Source organism: Labeo rohita, chromosome 1 (genome assembly GCF_022985175.1).
Source record: "Labeo rohita strain BAU-BD-2019 chromosome 1, IGBB_LRoh.1.0, whole genome shotgun sequence".
NCBI classification, from domain to species: Eukaryota; Metazoa; Chordata; class Actinopteri; order Cypriniformes; family Cyprinidae; genus Labeo; species Labeo rohita.
The window spans coordinates 32,475,345-32,492,830 of record NC_066869.1 but is presented as its reverse complement, the minus strand read 5'-3'; the positions used below and the strand labels follow the sequence as shown (position 1 = coordinate 32,492,830).

Below are 17,486 nucleotides of genomic sequence, written 5' to 3'. Positions count from 1 at the left end.
TGATGTGAATGACTGTAAGTGAGTAAATCAGGGGTTCTCAATTCTGGCCCTCAAGGTCCACCCTCCTGCAAAGTTTAGCTCCAACCTTGATCAAACTCGCCTGCCAGTAACTTTCTAGTAATCCTAAAGACCTTGATTAGCTTGTTCAGGTGTGTTTGATTAGGGTTGGAGCTAAACTCTGCAGGAAAGTGGACCTCGAGGGCCAGAGTTGAGGACCCCTGCAGTAAATGATTATTGAGCTGACCAATAAAACAGTAGACTTGGACTTTATGCTGACACCTATTGGTGTAGACTCAGCATGAAGCAAAGACAAGGGTTTTCGGAATGAGACAAAATTCAAATGAGTATTTGTAACTCATAATTAATTTATTATGCAGAAACAATGCCATATAATACATGGGTTATGTAAATAAAATAAGTAATATTGGTCATATCAGCTTGTTAGCAACAATGAAGCATAACCATATTTGCATAGAATAATAGCTTTTGTTTACACCACTGACATGATTACCCTTGTTACCACATTTTTAAGTACTCTTTTTAAAAGGTAAGATAAAGTGTCTACTTCAATTTCTACGAGGGTTTATAAGCCTTGATCTCAACATAATTTTTACATTTGTCAAAAATACTTTTAATTTCTTTCTTTTTTTTATATACTTTTAACCAAATCTGTAAATGTTGCTGTAAATGTGGTACAAAATGTCTGCAATATTTTCTATATCCTTAATGTAAATACTAAGACCCCTTCTGCATTGACTTTCTTCACATATTTTCAAACAGGTCACCGCAATGATGGGGAACCATTTAACTTCTCAGCCAGAGCTAGCCATCAATTATTTACAGTCACCTGTTTAAAATTTAAAGTGCCACACATTAACGTTCGCAGCACCTACACTTTCACCCTGACCATCCTCCAGTGATCCGCCACCCCTCCCCATCCCAGAAAACGGCCACTGATAATGAGTTGCTTTCACCACTGAACTGGAGATGTTAAATCAAGCCAGGTCAGAGGAGACGGGAGGAGTCACGGGTAAGGGCAGAGGCCAGGCATGTCTGATTACGTTTCAGTCTTAATTGATAGCGCAAGAAAAAATAAAACAATAAATCTAGCAACAAAGCTGTAGCACACTGTGTAGAGCAATGGGTTTAGTCAACTAAAACTGGGGGAAAAATGCATTCAAAAGAAAACATCTCTACAAATTAGAATTTGTTGGCATAAATAAGATTTGCAAACAGTGGAGGAGGGAAAAATATATTCAGTGAATAATAGGATACAGAAATTCACCCAAAAATGAAAATTCTTACCTTCATGTCATTCTAAACCTGCAGATATTTTGGAGAATGTTGGTAACCAGTTTTCCAACATTCTCCAAAATGTTGGAAAACTGGTCAGAGAATCAGAAAGGTTTACAGGGTGAGTAAATCATGTAAGAACTTTCATTTTTGAGTGAACTATCCCTTTAAATTTCATTCTGTTCCTCACACAAAGCTGGCTCCGAAGATATAAGTAGTGAGAATACAGTGCTGTATAATAGAAGTTATATAGCTTTTACATAATATTTTGTAACATTTGGAGATTACTGTATAAACTGTATATATGGCTTTGAATGACGTGTATGAATAAACGACAACAATATTAATTTTTAAGTGCACTATTAGTTTAATTTATACTGGCAAACTGTTAGTTAGTTAGCTAATTAGTCTAAAGTCTTTTACAGGCAAAAACAGCTCTATTCACGAAACAAACAAAACACTTTGTCTTGCACTTAATTTCCTCAAGCAAAATTTCAATAATTTATGCAGCATTTAAGCTTCGGTACCCTTCATAATCACTGAGTAATCACTAAATCATTAAATCTCTCCTCATGCATTATCATAAAACACAATGCATTTTACTCACATCTCACACTATACAGCAGTGTTCATGTTTTCACTGCAACAGAAAAGTATCAGTTACTTCATGCCCTTTATGCAACATGCATTACATGTGACCTATTACTGTAAATAATAGGGAAACCAATCACTTTCCAATATAGAGCCTGGCTTATGTATGCACAAAGCCTTTGATCAACATCTTAAAAAAAACTTCCAAAAAAGAACCCACGCTCAAACTGTCTGACTAACCTGGAGCATTACTGGACCCAAAGCAAGCTCAGGAAACGTTAGGAAAGATAAGATGACTCTGCTAGACTAATCCATTCTGGTGTCTGAGAGAGAAAGAGAGAGAGAGAGAACAGCAGAGCAGTGACACAGGGTAATCCTCCGGGGTCTTGCATTAGCGCGCTAAATTAAAGGCGGTATTAGATTAAATTGGCTCTCCGATTTCAGGGGTGTAAGTAAAATTCTAATTTGCATTTTCCACTGCCGCTTAAGATATAATTAGTTCAGGGTGATTCCCAGGTGCAAAACACTGACAGCAACATCCAGCTGCTTACTGGGAGTTTATCATTTGTTAGCAGCAAAAGGTGCAATCAGCTGGGTCTACATACATGTGCGTGTGAGTCGGTGTGTGTTTGTGTGTTGTGTATCCCGGCCTATAGTTGGAAGCAATTCAATTATAAACTGGAAAAAAAGAGTATATGTTAGTCTGTATGTGTCTGCAGATGCTTGTGTAAAGACACATGGTTCTTCTGTACTGGTCATTACACATGTTGGCTCAATATAAATTGATGAAGGCTGTGTGTGGGCTGAGGATGCTAATCAGTCTTACAACAAACCCAGATCACCCTGCATTTCCGCACATACTAAGTAGAGCAACAAAGAGAATATATTAAAATATCATTACAATGTATAACAGCTGTTTTCTGTTTTAATATATTTTAAAATGTAATGTATTCCTGTGATGACAAAGCTGAGTCTTTAGCAGTCATTACTCCATTCTACAGTGTCACATGATCCTTCAGAAATTATTCTAATATGCTGATTTGGTTTTTAAGTGCAGTTTTTAGTTTTCTTTAATTATTCTCAACTGACACTTCACCAAACACAATTTGTACCATTCTAGATCAATAAATACCTAATTGATTCATATCTGTATCACTTTATCTCCCAAATGAAAATGTAACATGTTAATTAAAGGAGACGTCTACTTCCAGAACAAACATTGACAGATAATGTGCTCACCCCACTTGTCATCCAAGATGTTAATGTCTTTCCTTCTTCAGCCATAAAGAAATAATGTTTTTTGAGGGAAATATTTCATGATTTTTCTCCATATAATGGACTGCTATGGTGCCCCGATTTTGAACTTTCAAAATGCAGTTTAAATGCGGCTTCAAACGATCCCAACCGAGGAAGAAGGGTGTTATCTAGCAAAACGATTGGTTATTTTCATTAAAAAAAATACAATTTAAATACCTTTTAATCTCAAACGCTCGTCTTGTCTTGCTCTTCATGGCAGTTAGGGTATGTCGAAAAATTCCCATCTCATGTTCTCCCTCAACTTCAAAATCATCTTATATCTTATGTTTTACCTTTTTTGTTAAGGGTGTTTGATCTTCTTTGCATGTTCACTTCGCAAAGACTGGGTTGGTGCTTCTGCAGTGATGTAGGATGAATTTGAAATTAGTTTTTAAGTTGAGGGAGAAAATACGATTAGAGTTTTTCAAGCATTTGAGATTAAAAAGTATTTATATTTTATTTTTTTAATGAAAATAACCAATCGTTTTGCTAGATAACACCCTTCTTCCTTGGTTGGGATCATTTACAACTGCATTTGGGATCGTTTGAAGCCGCATTTAAACTGCATTTTGAAAGTTCAAAATCGGGGCATTATACCAGTTCATTATATGAAGAAAAATCTTGAAATGTTTTCCTCAAAAAACATAATTTCTTTACTGCTGAAGAAAGAAAGACATGAACATCTTGGATGACAAGGGGGTGAGCACATTATTTGTAATTTTTTGTTCTCCTTTAAAACTTTCACCAGTGGAGTTAAGTTATTAAAATAAATAAATGAATAAATAAAAAAGTTGACATAATGTCCTAACATAAATGAATACATGAATAAACTTTAGGTGAAGTATGTTACATCTGTCCCATAAGCAGCACCAAATGGAATAGCAAAAAAAGAACTGTTTTCCAACAGGTTTCCAGACCAGAACACTTCCCCGTCTGCCAGTGGTCACCCAAACTGATGGGATATTAAAAAGCTTTCACAAGAAATCAAACTATAAATAGCTATAACATATTGTATATGTATATTAAGCTGGGATAGTTGAAAGTATTTAAAAAAAAAATACTCCATATCACACGACAATCACAGCAACGATGCCAAAGTCAGTGTGAAGAAAGTAGAACAACTTACACTACTTTATCCTAGCTGTTACAACACCAAACACATGTAATAAACAACAGTCACACTCAACCTTAACCTGCACAAATTTAAGGAACCAGTACTAAAAAGTATTTCAATATATTTCCATGCACTCAATCAGCAGGTGGAGAATTACTTAAGGAAGTAGTGTAAAAGTATGCCTTAGGCCCTGTTTACAACTGGTATTACCATGCTTCTCATATGCATCTCCTGTAACCACTGATTGTGATTGTATTCCATTGAAGCGAAGGTCACTGCATTGAACACTGCACTTCAGTATTGTTCGATGCATTAGGACACATTAGCATTTCTGAATGAATGCCAAGTGCTTTTGTCTTTTTGTGTAATTTGTAAGATTTGCACATTGTAACCTGTTTACACTTTTATTTTGCACTGTCCACATCATATCACCCAAGACAGATATTCACACCTTGTGTAAACAGAGCCTTGTTGGCAGAACTAAATTCTGCTGATTCTAGAAATATATCCTATATTTATCCACTCTCACTCAAGCATACGCACACAAATGCTGCCAAATTTGTATTTTTGAAACACATTATTGTCCTTTTATTTGGACCAAAATTATGGATAGATTGAGATATATTTCAGATATTCAAAACTAATAAAAACATGGTTAATCCTTTCAATTGTTTTTCCTATTTCCTTTTCAGTGCATAAGGCTATTAGGATGAGAATCTAGACTTCCCACATCCCAAGTGTGATAGAAGAACAGCAGCAGGAATTTTCCTATTGCTCTCATTGTGGGGGAGATCGACTAGCCTCGTCAGGAGACAGTTTCTATAATTGGTTAAAATGACCAAGTGCAGAGAAGGATGGCTCTCTGCTGAAAACCATTTCCCAGCTCAGCTTGGAGCAGAGCCAAGCCCTGGGTTGTTCGGATGCGTTCCAGCCCCAGCCTGACTGGCAGCAATTAGGGGTGTCTGAGCCAAGCTCAGCTTGCGCTCCGCACAAACACCCCTAATTACTGCCAATTAGGCTAGGCGGGTAGGCAGATTTGAGAAGCCGGGGGGATGTTCAGGCATGGGTGGGCATGGAAACAATTTTCAAGGGCTTAGAAACGTGACTAGAAGGAAAGGTTAATGCTTTTGAGTGCACGGAGGGAAGGAGGGAGGGGGAGTGTGGTGTCTGAGCCGTCGTCTCACCTCTAGTGATGAGCCAGGCTTCTTTTTTAGCTCTTCGCATTTCCGAAACTTGCAGATCTGGTGGCCCGTCTTACGGTTCCGACAACTGCTGCACACTCCACAGTTGATTAGCCTCCTGCAGGGCGCGCAGACCCCACACCTTTTCCTTTTCTTTTTCGCCGGGTTTCCGCTGGATGCGGAGGAATTATTCTGTGGGCAGTCTGCCAGATTGGCAATTTGAAACGCACTGTCTGTAACGGCTGCTGAGGCTGCGGGGGAGTGAAGGGCTGTCATGACGATGACCCCGGGAGGTAATGAGATGCCCCCTAAAGCCGGAATAGCGGAAAAAGTTCCAACACGTTCCGGGAGATTCATTATCTCTGCTTCAGCAGCACCGCATTTCAGCTTGTTCATGCATTCTCCTGCTAAAGGTCTGCAGTGTTCAGGGGATAAGCTAGAGAGGAAATTATTATTTGCCATTTGCAGCGTCTCTGGCGGCACGCCAGGTTTCCCCGGCCTTTGGGAGTCGTTTCTATGCATGCTGGTCCTATTAGGGTTTATTGCTGCTGATTTCCTTCCCCAGAGCATGCCGTTATCACAGTTCCAAGGGGACACGCCGATTCTGGCGCTGGGAAAAATTGGTGTCGTTATGCGGGCAATCTTAGCAGTCTGTGGAAATGCCCCATTGGTTTTGTAAAAGTTTGCAAACGACCTGTACCTTTCCATTTCGGCATTGTAATCCAACAGTTGGCTTAATCCACCGTCCTGAAGATTATCCTTTTGCAAGAGTGACACGTCGGTGCTCTGGCCGCTTTCAATGCAAAGCGCATTGTTAAGATTAGACATGACTGCTAAGTTTCAAGTGCTCACAAGAAATATTCAGGGGAGGGTGGCAGTTGCTTTTTGTCAAGGTGAAGCTTGTTAGACACAACACGTTACCATCCTGGTTTATCCTCTCCACTAAAACAAGAGAACAACAATTACGGATACAAGTGACAAACATTTCCCCCACATCATCTGACACTTCCAAGTTACTCAACTATAGTGAATGCTTTTTACTTCAGTCAAAATTGTCGCTTGTTTTTTTCCTCCTGATTGCTTTAGTCATAAAATTGGGATTCTAATCTTGTGACTTACCATTGTAGCTATGACACTTTAATGTTGCATTACAACAGGAAACAGACATAAGCATGCACAAAAGTCATATAATTGCACCACCATAAAATACTGTCAGTACACTGACTTCCCAGAAAGAAATAGTAAAATTAAGAGTAATTACTTACTATATTATTTATAGTATAAGACCAAGACTTAGAAGAAAGTATCATAATAGAAGTAGCATCATAATAGAAGCAAAACATTCATGTGCATTTAACATATTTTTTTTCATAATAGTGATCAAATAAAAGCAGCCTCAACTTCTTGCATTAAAAAAAAGCATCATGCATCAAGCACAAAGTTCTTACGAAAATACGTTGAAAAATAAAGCACATTGTCAAGATTCATCCAATGATACAAAGACACTTTGTGAGGCTCACTCCAACCATGTCCCAGACCTTGACAACTGTAGTGTGTGTGGGGGGGATCCATTTCCGATCTCCCAGTCTGGCTGGGTTTTGTTGCCACAGATAAAAGCCTATTAGACACATCTTCCTCTACTTGCATTACCTTTCACTAGACTCTCTCACTGACTGCTTGTGGTACATTGCAGGACGACTACAGCAATTCAAAGCTCTGTGAACATCTGGTTCTGAATTTAATTGTACCTTTCCACCTGAGAAACAATACTGGATAACCATTCATATCTAAGACCCTGTCATTAATCATCTGAGACCTCACATGAAGCCAGTAATGTTCTTTATTAAGTTTCTTAAAGAGGCTCACGCTGCTTTATAACTTCCTAATTAAAGACAAACAGAACATAACAGAGGAAAAAATATCACTTTACACTCACAAGCATAAGAAGTTTCTGTCCTGAGAAACAATGTACGATGTGCTGATGATGCAAATGATTAATTATCGCTGTTATTTTTGGTTTTTATTTTTCTGTTCACAAGTAAAATGTGCTTTTAAACCGTTGATTTTCATGCTGTAAACAAAGTTCAGAGAATAAGAAATATCCGATACTCAGAGGAGACTGAAGGAGGTCGAGAGTAGACAACTGTGCCGTCGATTACAGCCCGAGACATTCAGATCAAATTGCATAATGGAATTTAATCACTCTGGCGCCTTCAAAACCCACCCGAAATAAATAATAAAACAGTGGACATTCAGAAAGCATGCGCCACTATCGCTAAGCGAGAAAAAAAAAATGAAAGAGCATCACCTACCAGACAATCCAGACACTAGAGCAGCACATTTCTGCGATGAATACACAATAAACACACGCCGAGTGATCAGTACAAAAACACCATCTTTACGCACAAAACGCCATTCTTAATACGAAGAAAAGTAGAAGGAAAGGTATATGTTTGTGATGGCGTCCGGGTTGAGCCTGTTGTCCGTGGAGCGATGACTGGAGGTGAGGTGTCTCCTGTCGCTGTGTGTGGCTGATTGGTGCTGAGGTGAGGAGGATGGGGATGTGGACACCAACTGATCATTGGCTGGAAATTACTATAGAAACACCAGGAGCTCTGGGGAGGGGGATGCTCATCAATCTCCACCGGGAAACAGCGTGCTTTCTCTCGCTATCTGTTTGGTAACTCTTTACATTACAATCTCACCGATTACGTGTAAGTAGGCTAATTAGTTACAATATTAAATGTATTTAAAACCAGTTACACAAAATATTTTCATACTAAATTTGTCTCAAAACCTAGACACTTTGGCTTATAACTCGCTGTCAGAAAGGTAGTCAGCTCGTTAGGCTGAGACACAGCAATTAGCCTAAGCACACAGGTAAATACTAAATGTTTGTCAGGTAACCTAATGTGCATTACGTGATGAAAAAAAAATAACTTAAACTCTTTTTATTGTTACTGTTTTTAAATCAGTAGTATTATTTAATACGACTAATCAACTGTTTGGTTACATTAACAAAAATATTTTTGTTTGTTTGTTTGTTTTTTGGGATGAGGTACAAATAGTACCAAAAAGTTCACTTACTACCACATATTCACATCCAATCATATAAAGTTGTGAAATACAAAAGAAAACATTTAGAATTTCTTTGTATTTACAAAAAGACAGACATTGAGAATATCATATTTAATGTCACACAGAAGTACATGTCAGAACAGATACACAATTTCACTAATTCTGTACTTTATAACCTAAGTTCTATTGAATTACTTAGCATCTGCTTGAGTAATAGGCACTGTAAAGTCTTTTTTCTGTTTGGTTACTTGATGAAGTGTTTAAAATGACCTCAGAAGACACGTAGAATAACATCAAGTGAAATAGATTTAAGGGCTTAATCAAAACAGTAACATTTTTGTTTTCTTTGCGCACAAAAAGTTTTCCCATAGTTTTATAAAATTATGGTTGAACCACTTATGGTTCACATAGACTATTTTAACGATGTCTTTCTGCACCTTGAACGTGGTAGTTGCATTGCTGTCTATGCTGGGTCAGAAGGCTTTTGGATTTCATCAAAAATATCTTAATTTTTGTTCCAAAGATGAACAAAGGTCTTATGGGTTTGGAATGACATGAAGGTGAGTAAACAGAATTTTCATTTTTGGGCAAACTAACACTTTAATTTTATTTAAAATAATATTTGTGGTAGCTTTAAATGTATTTTGTGCATATCACTGAATGTACCTGCAATCATATTACTAACAACCCAAAAGTAGGGTCCAGAAGAAAGAATGCTTTTCAAAATCTCCTGATGAATTCCTGATTACAAACTACATTGCCCAAAAACCTAAAGTGCTATCCACCAATTAGCAAAGTCCTGTTTCCATTGATATATGATTTGCAGGAACAGTGCACCCCCAGTGGCCTGGGTGGCCATTCATTTTGTTCAATTCTAGACACTGAAGCCATGAAATGAATCTTAAATCTTAAAAGAAAACTTTAAGGATATTTAAATATTTTATGCAAAACAAATATTTGAAAATTGCAGGAAAATGTGTCCATTTTCCACCAAAAATATTAAGCAGCACAACTGTTTTTAACACTAATAATAATAATAAGAAGAAATGTTTTTGAGCATCAAATCACCATATTAGACTGATTTCTGAAGTATCATGCAACACTGAAGACTGGAGTAATAACTGCTGAAAATTCAGCATTGCCACCATAATAAGTTTCTTAAAAAATATAAAATAGAAAGATGTTATTTATAATTTTGTAATAATAGTTTACAATATTACTGTATTTCTGATCAAATAACTACATCCTTGGTGAGTGTAAACAAGTTCTTTTAAAAACATAATAATCTTACCAACCTCCCAAACTTTTGAATGGTATATGGTGTTTGCTATTGAAATGTCATATTTTTAAAGACTATGTATATATATATACACACACATTTGGGGTCAAAAGTTGACCCCTTTCAGAAATTGGATAAATGTTAATTTTACCCAAATTAAGAGGGACCATACAAAATGCATGTTATTATTTATTTAGTACTGACCTGAGTAAGATATTTCACATAAAAGATGTTTACATATTGTCCACAAGAGAAAATAATAGCTGAAATTATAAAAATAACCCAGTTTAAAAGTTTACAACCCCTTGATTCTTATTACTGTGTTGTTACCTGAATGGTCCACAGCTGTTTTGTTGTTGTTGTTGTTGTTGTTGTTGGTTTTTATTTTGTTTGTTTGTTTTTTTGTGTAGTGATAGTTGTGAGTCCCTTGTTTGTCTTGAATGGTCAAACTGCTCACTGTTCTTCAGAAAAATCGTTCAGGTCCCACAAATTCTTTCATTTTTGTGTATCTGAACCCTTTACAACAATGACTGTATGATTTTGACATCCATCTTTTCACACTGAGGACCAACTGAGGGACTCATATGCAACTATTACAAAATGTTCAAATGCTCACTGATGCTCCAGAAGGAAAAACCATGCATTAAGAGCCAGGGGGTGAAAACTTTTGAACAGAATGGATATATGTACATTTTTCTTATTTTACATAAATATCTTTTTTTTTTTTTTCATTTAGGACTGCCCTTCAAAGGTTATAGAAGATAGTTACATGTTTTCCAGAAGACAACATAAGTTGAATTTACCCTGATTTTCAAATTCAAAAAGTTTTCACCCCCTGGCTAGTTGAGTCACTTAGTTGTCCTCACTGTGAAAAGATTGATCTCAGAATCATATGGTGATTGTTGGAAAGAGATCAAACACACAAAAATGCTGAAAAAAAAAAAAGTATTTGTGAAGGATTTCTCTGAAGAACAGCAGGCAGTTTAACTGTTCAGAACAAACAAGGGACTCATGAACAACTATCACTAAACCAAAAAAAAAAACACAGCTGTGGATCTTTCAGGTAACAACGCAGTGTTAACAATCAAGGGGATGTAAATTTCATCATCAGGGAGATCATTTTTGAATGACATTCAGCAATATTAAATACTAACTCAGTATTAAAACAGACTATCAGAAAAGACGACTAAAAGTATGTTGGATTTAATATCACAATGTAAATTGTTCTTAGACATTTTTGTCAAAACTAAATGTAACTTATTATTACTAAATAACTACACCAACAAATATAGGCTACGCCAACAAAAATATTTTTAAATAGTCAGATCAGATGGATAGGAATAGATGAAATAGCTCCTTAAGATAGCAATTGCCCAGTATCTCTTTTAATAGTGTTGGTGAGGTGAGCTCTTTTAGATAAATGCTTTCACTGGCACTTTGCAGTTTCAGACCATTATGCATGGACACATCTGTGTCAGTCCAAACCTCCTTACCGCAGACACATTTTATCTTATGAGCGTCCCCTTAATCCTCCTGGGAAATCTGCAGAGATGGTCCTAACTGTCAGCAGACAGAGATGAGAAATCGAGAGTGTTTGTAGCCTGGGAATGGAATGGAATGGGCCAAACATGGCAGCCACATGACTGGCTCTGTGCCAGTCTCTTACTACAGGTGTGTGTGCGTGTGTGAGAGAGAGAGAGAGAGAGAGAGAGAGAGAGAGAGAGAGAGAGAGAGAGAGAGAGAGAGAGAGAGAGAGGGGGAAAAAAATATTGAGCTTTTTTGTCACTGTACTGGTCTCTTCCACACATGAAATAATTTAGCAATGTTACAAAAAGGTCGCATTTTGGATCCAGCTGGGTCACGTTGCAGCACAAACTTTTAAAATCATTCTAGAAACCACTTTTAAAATAATGTAATCAAATGATGTGCAGTTTACTTTTTTTGGATGAAATGATCAGTACTAAATTGCTGCTTTGAGAAAAGTTACATTTTTGTAATAAATGAATTCCTTAATTCAATTTTACACAATAAAACCGAATTATAATTTTATACAATAAAACATTTTGCCAATGTTGTGGAAAATGTAGATTTTTTTGTAGGCTCGGAATGCCCAAATAACATAATTATTACCTCAAAAACAAAATCAAAGCAAACTTCAACATTTGTGTATAAAACAAGATAACCTGTACATTTTAATTCAAATGTTTAAAAAATATATTAATACTTTTTTACAACAGGACCACAATGCTTCAGCAAAATGTTTGCATGTTTTGTTTACAATTTAAAAAAGAAAAAAAAAAACTGTGACTACAAGGTTTTTATTTATTTTTATTTTATTTATTTATTTATTTATTTATTTATTTTAATGAATATAAATATGAACACAAATCTGAAGACAGGCCGCTTCCGTAAACACTTAGCTAATCCATAATAATAAACAAAGGTGCTTACTATAACAACTATTTAAAATGCAGTACCAGACTGGACATTTGACCTCATGAATTGGACAGAACTTAATTTTCATTGACTTTACTCATTAAAATTTCAACTGTGACCCAGCTATGTAAATGACTGACTAAGAATGCAAGTTCAGTAAGAGATATGACTAGTTGAGATGCTAAGTATTATAATGCTTAATTTTCACTCCCACCTGATTTTAATGTGCGTTAAATTTTTATATATCTTTATTTGCACACTTTCCCTGTAGCTGAACATTGGGTAAATTTCAAAACGCATTTTTGTGGCCTTCAACAGCATTGCTAGAATAGGACACCACACAAATATAATATATAAAAAAATGTATATTTATTTGCAATAGCAAATGCCTTCCTTCAGAGTTCACACTTAAAGAGCTGTGCCCTTCAGAGTAAGTAGGCAGCTCACTTCTGATTGGAATTTGCTTCCTCCAGCCTCATTTATGCACTAGTGCACATCCCTTAACTCAACTTAATACTGCCCTCTTCAGGACTAAATATATCTATACATGCATTGAATTTTTGAGTTTTTTTACAATATTTTTGCAGTTTTACCAAAAGTTGCAGCAGTTGGGTCACGTTGTAGCTCACACTTATGAAGTTACACAGGAAAACCAACTTTGCCACTTAACATTAGACAATATAGTTTACCTTCCTCACCTGAACCACCTCAGGTAATGAGGTTATAACTAAACAGTTCAGCCTTATTTCAGGACATTTATAACAAAATAGTTAATTATTCTTCCCACACTACCTTGTGTTGCAATATTAATTCTTTAATTTGACCTATCTACAAATTAGTTCTGGTTTCTACAAACGTAAACAAATCAGTTCTTTCTCTATATTTTTCTTCTCTTCTCTTCTCTTTTTTTTTTTTTTTTTTTTTTTTTTTTTTGAGATTTTGGTTAAAGGACATACAGATATATGTATATAGGCTATGTCATAGTTAATATTTAATGATGTCAGTGTTTTCATATTAGTCATGGAAAAAAGATTGTCAACAAATATTTTTCATCATAGTTTTTGTTAACAAAATTAGCACTGCTACCAATGATAAAACTGTGCTAGATTATGAGTTGTGTGAGGGAGGGGCACTGGTAGAGAGCCTTTAAGCTCCTGTGAGCACCTTGATGAAAACAGACTGTGTTTATGATTACTACTGTATAGTGGTTTTCTCGTTGAAACTGTGTATAATGCATGTGTATTATATATATATATATATATATATATATATATATATATACTATATATATATATATATATTTTTTTTTTTTTTATGGATAGTAAGTGGTGTGTGTAGATCTATACTATACTGCAAACAGACAGAATTTGCTTTTCATGTGATTAATCACATTAATTGCAATTGTGTTGTTAATTTCAGAATATACAATACTATGCAAACGTTTTAGGCCACTAGTATTTTCACCAATTAAAAATGGTTTTAAGTCAGATATTTCTATCTTTTGCTGTAGTGTGTCAGTAGGAAATATCAGTTTACATAAACATTTCCAAATTTCCATTTTGCCATTAATTGTAATAATCCAGTGAGATTTTATTTGCACAAGGAGTCTGACAACAGCCTGTGCTCCACACAGAGATCTGATCTCATCATCATCCAGTCTATCTGAAATGACATGAAGAAACAAAAATAAATCAGACAGACTAAATCCAGAAGAACTGTGGCAATGTCTCCAAGATACTTTAAGAAACCTACCTGCAAAGCTACAGCACTGTTAAAAGTTTTAGGCACTTGTGTAAAAATGCTGTAAAATGAGGACGCTGTCGAAAAAGAATCAGACTCCTTGTGCAAACAAAAATCTCACTGGATAATTACAATTAATGGCAAAATGAATGTTTGGAAATGTAAACTGATATGTCCTACTGACACACTACAGCAAAATATAGAAATAATTGACTTAAAACCATTTTTGTTGTTGTTGGTAAAAATACTAGTGGCCTAAAACTTTTGCACAGGACTGTACATTTAAAGAAAGTCAATTTTGTGAAAAGAGATCTGCCGTTACATCCCAGCATTTTGGGTCACAAGCGTGGGATACCCTGAATGGATGACCAGTCCATCACAAGGCAAAACTAAACTAAACTTAACTAAACTTAACTAAACTTTTAAACCAGATCATTATGATGTCACAGAGATTATTACATTTTCAGAAATAATGGTACAATAGCTGTAACTGGGGTGCATATTAGTAGCCTACCTTAAAGCACATATTACTATATAAAGCACACAAATTAGTACAGAAATGATGCATGTTAGCAGCTGTTGTATTTTTTTTTATGTAATAATAATATACTATTAAGACTAGTAATGTATTATAATTGCATCAAAAGCAAAATACAATTCATCCATTTTTTTCTGTGTTCAGAAAAAAAAAGAAAAGTTATATGTAATAATGCCCCAGTTATTCTAAGGTTATATTTTAATTGCTTTCTTGCAAAAGAGAACATGGTTTTAAATGGCATTAGGCTGATTATGTACAATGTGTACAAAATGTACCATTTGTAATTGAAATATGAAGAAAAATTCTTTTGTTTTGTAGAAAAAGTCAGTACCCCCATACATTTAGCGCTATACCAATTGTCTAAAATTAGAATCAGGTTCACAAATTAGTAGAATCAGGTGCAAATTAGTGGAACATAATTAAAAGGGAAGGACACCCCTTCTGAAAATGTCAAATAACAAGTTTGGCTTGGTCATAGTCATTAAAGTACATGGTACCAAGATCAAAAGAGCTGCCTGAGGGATTTAGCAGAAATGTTGTAGTTGCTTATTAGTCTGGAAAGGGATTTAAACCTATTTTCCGGCTTTTTAAAATGAACCATTCAACTGTCTGTGAGATAATCTGAAAGTATCGAAGGTTTCACTTCACTGGTAGTCTGTCCATTTATATGTTGAATGTATAACGTAATCATAAAAAATTCTTAAAGAGTTCAGTGAAAATAGTTATATTACATATAAATAGCTGTGACTTAAACACATACAATCAGCTAGTAATGAAAGCTCTAGAATTCAAAGGTCTAATCGATTGTTGAGAGCAATTGAGTTGTGTTAACACGACCACAATGTAGCCACCAGTCGAAGACAAACTGTGTCTTGCTGCACTCTCATCAACACTGCTGGAAGCAGGTGTATCGGCGGGTAAGCATAAAGACTGCTGCGCCAGAGCGTCTATACACAGAGGAGATGAAGGCAACAGAAAAAGGGGGCAATAGGCTGTTTCACTGGAAGCAAACAGCTCCAACTCTGCCCTGCCAAACTTTTGCTAAATCACTCTGAGGGTGTAACCTCCATTCTCCAGGTCTCAACCCAGTGTTGAGAGAAGGTCAAATCCGAGGTTCAACCAACCTGGGACATGTACTGTCCTCAACAACCAAAACTTGTTTGTGCTCAACGTAGAATGTGCCTCTTTAAACAACAAAGGTGAGAGTGCATTCCCTTTGGCAGTTTAAGTACAAGACTACTGACATGTTATCCATTCTCAAGACCACATCGCAATCTTGAAGATCCGGAAAGAAATAGGTTAAGCCAAGAAATCTGCCTTTGTCTCCAAGCGATTTATGAAATGATGTCTGTCTTTAGACTTGCTGAGTTAAACCAATTGTATTCTTCTCACCGAGGACTGGAGCAGACATGTAACTCCAAACATTTGAAAAATAGAATACTGAGAGAGTTACCTCACACAAATATGGCAGAGCTGTATTACTTGCATTTAAGGAGGCTGTTGATGCTGCTCTCAAATTATTCTTTCAGAATTATCTTGACGATGAGGCTGTCATTTTCCCGGAAGCTGCAAAGATTGTACAGATAAAGGCAAAGTTCACTGGTTCATTTGAGCAAGACATCTGTACCCAAACCACTGCTGTCTCTAGTTGCCATTGTCCTTGATTGACCTGACATCAAATCTCAGTGTGAGGGTGCATAGCTCAGCATAGCTCAGCTTGTTCAGTTTAACAGCTGCATTCAGAGGTGTAATGTACACAAGCACCCAAAGCACAGCAGGAACGGGAAACTCCTTTACTAGTGTATGTGGGACTTAGTGTTCATGCCAAGACATGAAGAAAAGACCTTGTGGACACTCTTTCAGCTAGGACTCTCAATATAATATTATTACAGAATGATGGACATAACCACAGCAATGGTCAAACAAGAGAGTGAGCTGTATCACAGAAAGTGGTGTGTCCAACCATGTTAAGAGAAGAACTGTTCACAACAGCAGTAGTAGACAACATAGATCACAACCCTAGTTTTACATCTTCATCTGGCACTTTCCATGGTACATGGATTTCATTATTCCAGTATCCTACTAGCCAAAAAAAAAAAAAAAAAAAAAAAAAAAAATGGATGTGACCTTCATTCATCACCCCTCTCAAGGAGAATTTCTGACCTGCCAACATTTCATCACCAGGGTGACCACCCGTCCCGCTTTGCATTGTACCGCACAGCATTTTCACCCCTTGTCCTGCATGTTGTATATTTAGAAAATGTCCTGCATTTTCATCAGTCTGTTGGTTTTTAATGATCATATTAAGATCATTACATTTGCCTTTTTAAGAAAGCTTTTTATTTATTAATTTTGCGGCATAGTTTCAAAACAAAGGTTGTGCGAACCTCATCAAGTGATAGCACCACCGACGGAAACAGTCGAGCACACATGAAAAAACACGATATTCTCCATTTATTTTGACCAATTAAAACAAAATCGATGCAGCTTTCAGATGTGACTAAATTCTTATTTTATTAGTTCGCTAGAGGCGGTTTTTATGGTGTTATTTTAATGACAAATGTCTAGAGTGCTTTTTTGTAGTGTGAGGGCGCATCAAAAATCTCTTCAAATCTCTTCTCTCGCAGGTGGATTCTCTTCACTTTCACACAAAATGGACATGCTTTCTTTCGCTTACATGTGCATGCTCAGAAACATAAATAAGCTCATATGACAATGGATGTAAAACAGTATTTTTATAGAGTAAACAGTGGAAAATGAATGTCTCACACGTGTACTGCATTGTCCCGCAAAATCACATTTATATCCCGCAACAGACTTATTGCCAGGTGGTCACACTATTTACCACCATTCAACCTACTTACCTGAGAAATAAATAAAAAACTACCTGAGAAACTAATAAAAAATCACCAGAGTCATCAGCCCAGTCCAGGGAAATGG

At 36.2% G+C, this 17,486-nt stretch overlaps 1 protein-coding gene across 1 annotated transcript in view; it reads right to left on the bottom strand.

The window, feature by feature from the left end:
• cxxc4 (CXXC finger 4) overlaps positions 1–8,033 on the bottom strand; it is a 30,541-nt gene extending 22,508 nt beyond the window's left edge. Inside the window, exons 1-2 of the mRNA XM_051135111.1 lie at positions 7,788–8,033; positions 5,479–6,417 (exon numbers count right to left, since the gene is read on the bottom strand). Of these exons, the coding sequence (XP_050991068.1) occupies positions 5,479–6,303 (825 nt within the window). The 5' untranslated portion in view covers positions 6,304–6,417; positions 7,788–8,033. The remainder of the gene's footprint in view (positions 1–5,478; positions 6,418–7,787) is intronic.
• Between the last annotated feature and the right edge of the window lie 9,453 nt (positions 8,034–17,486).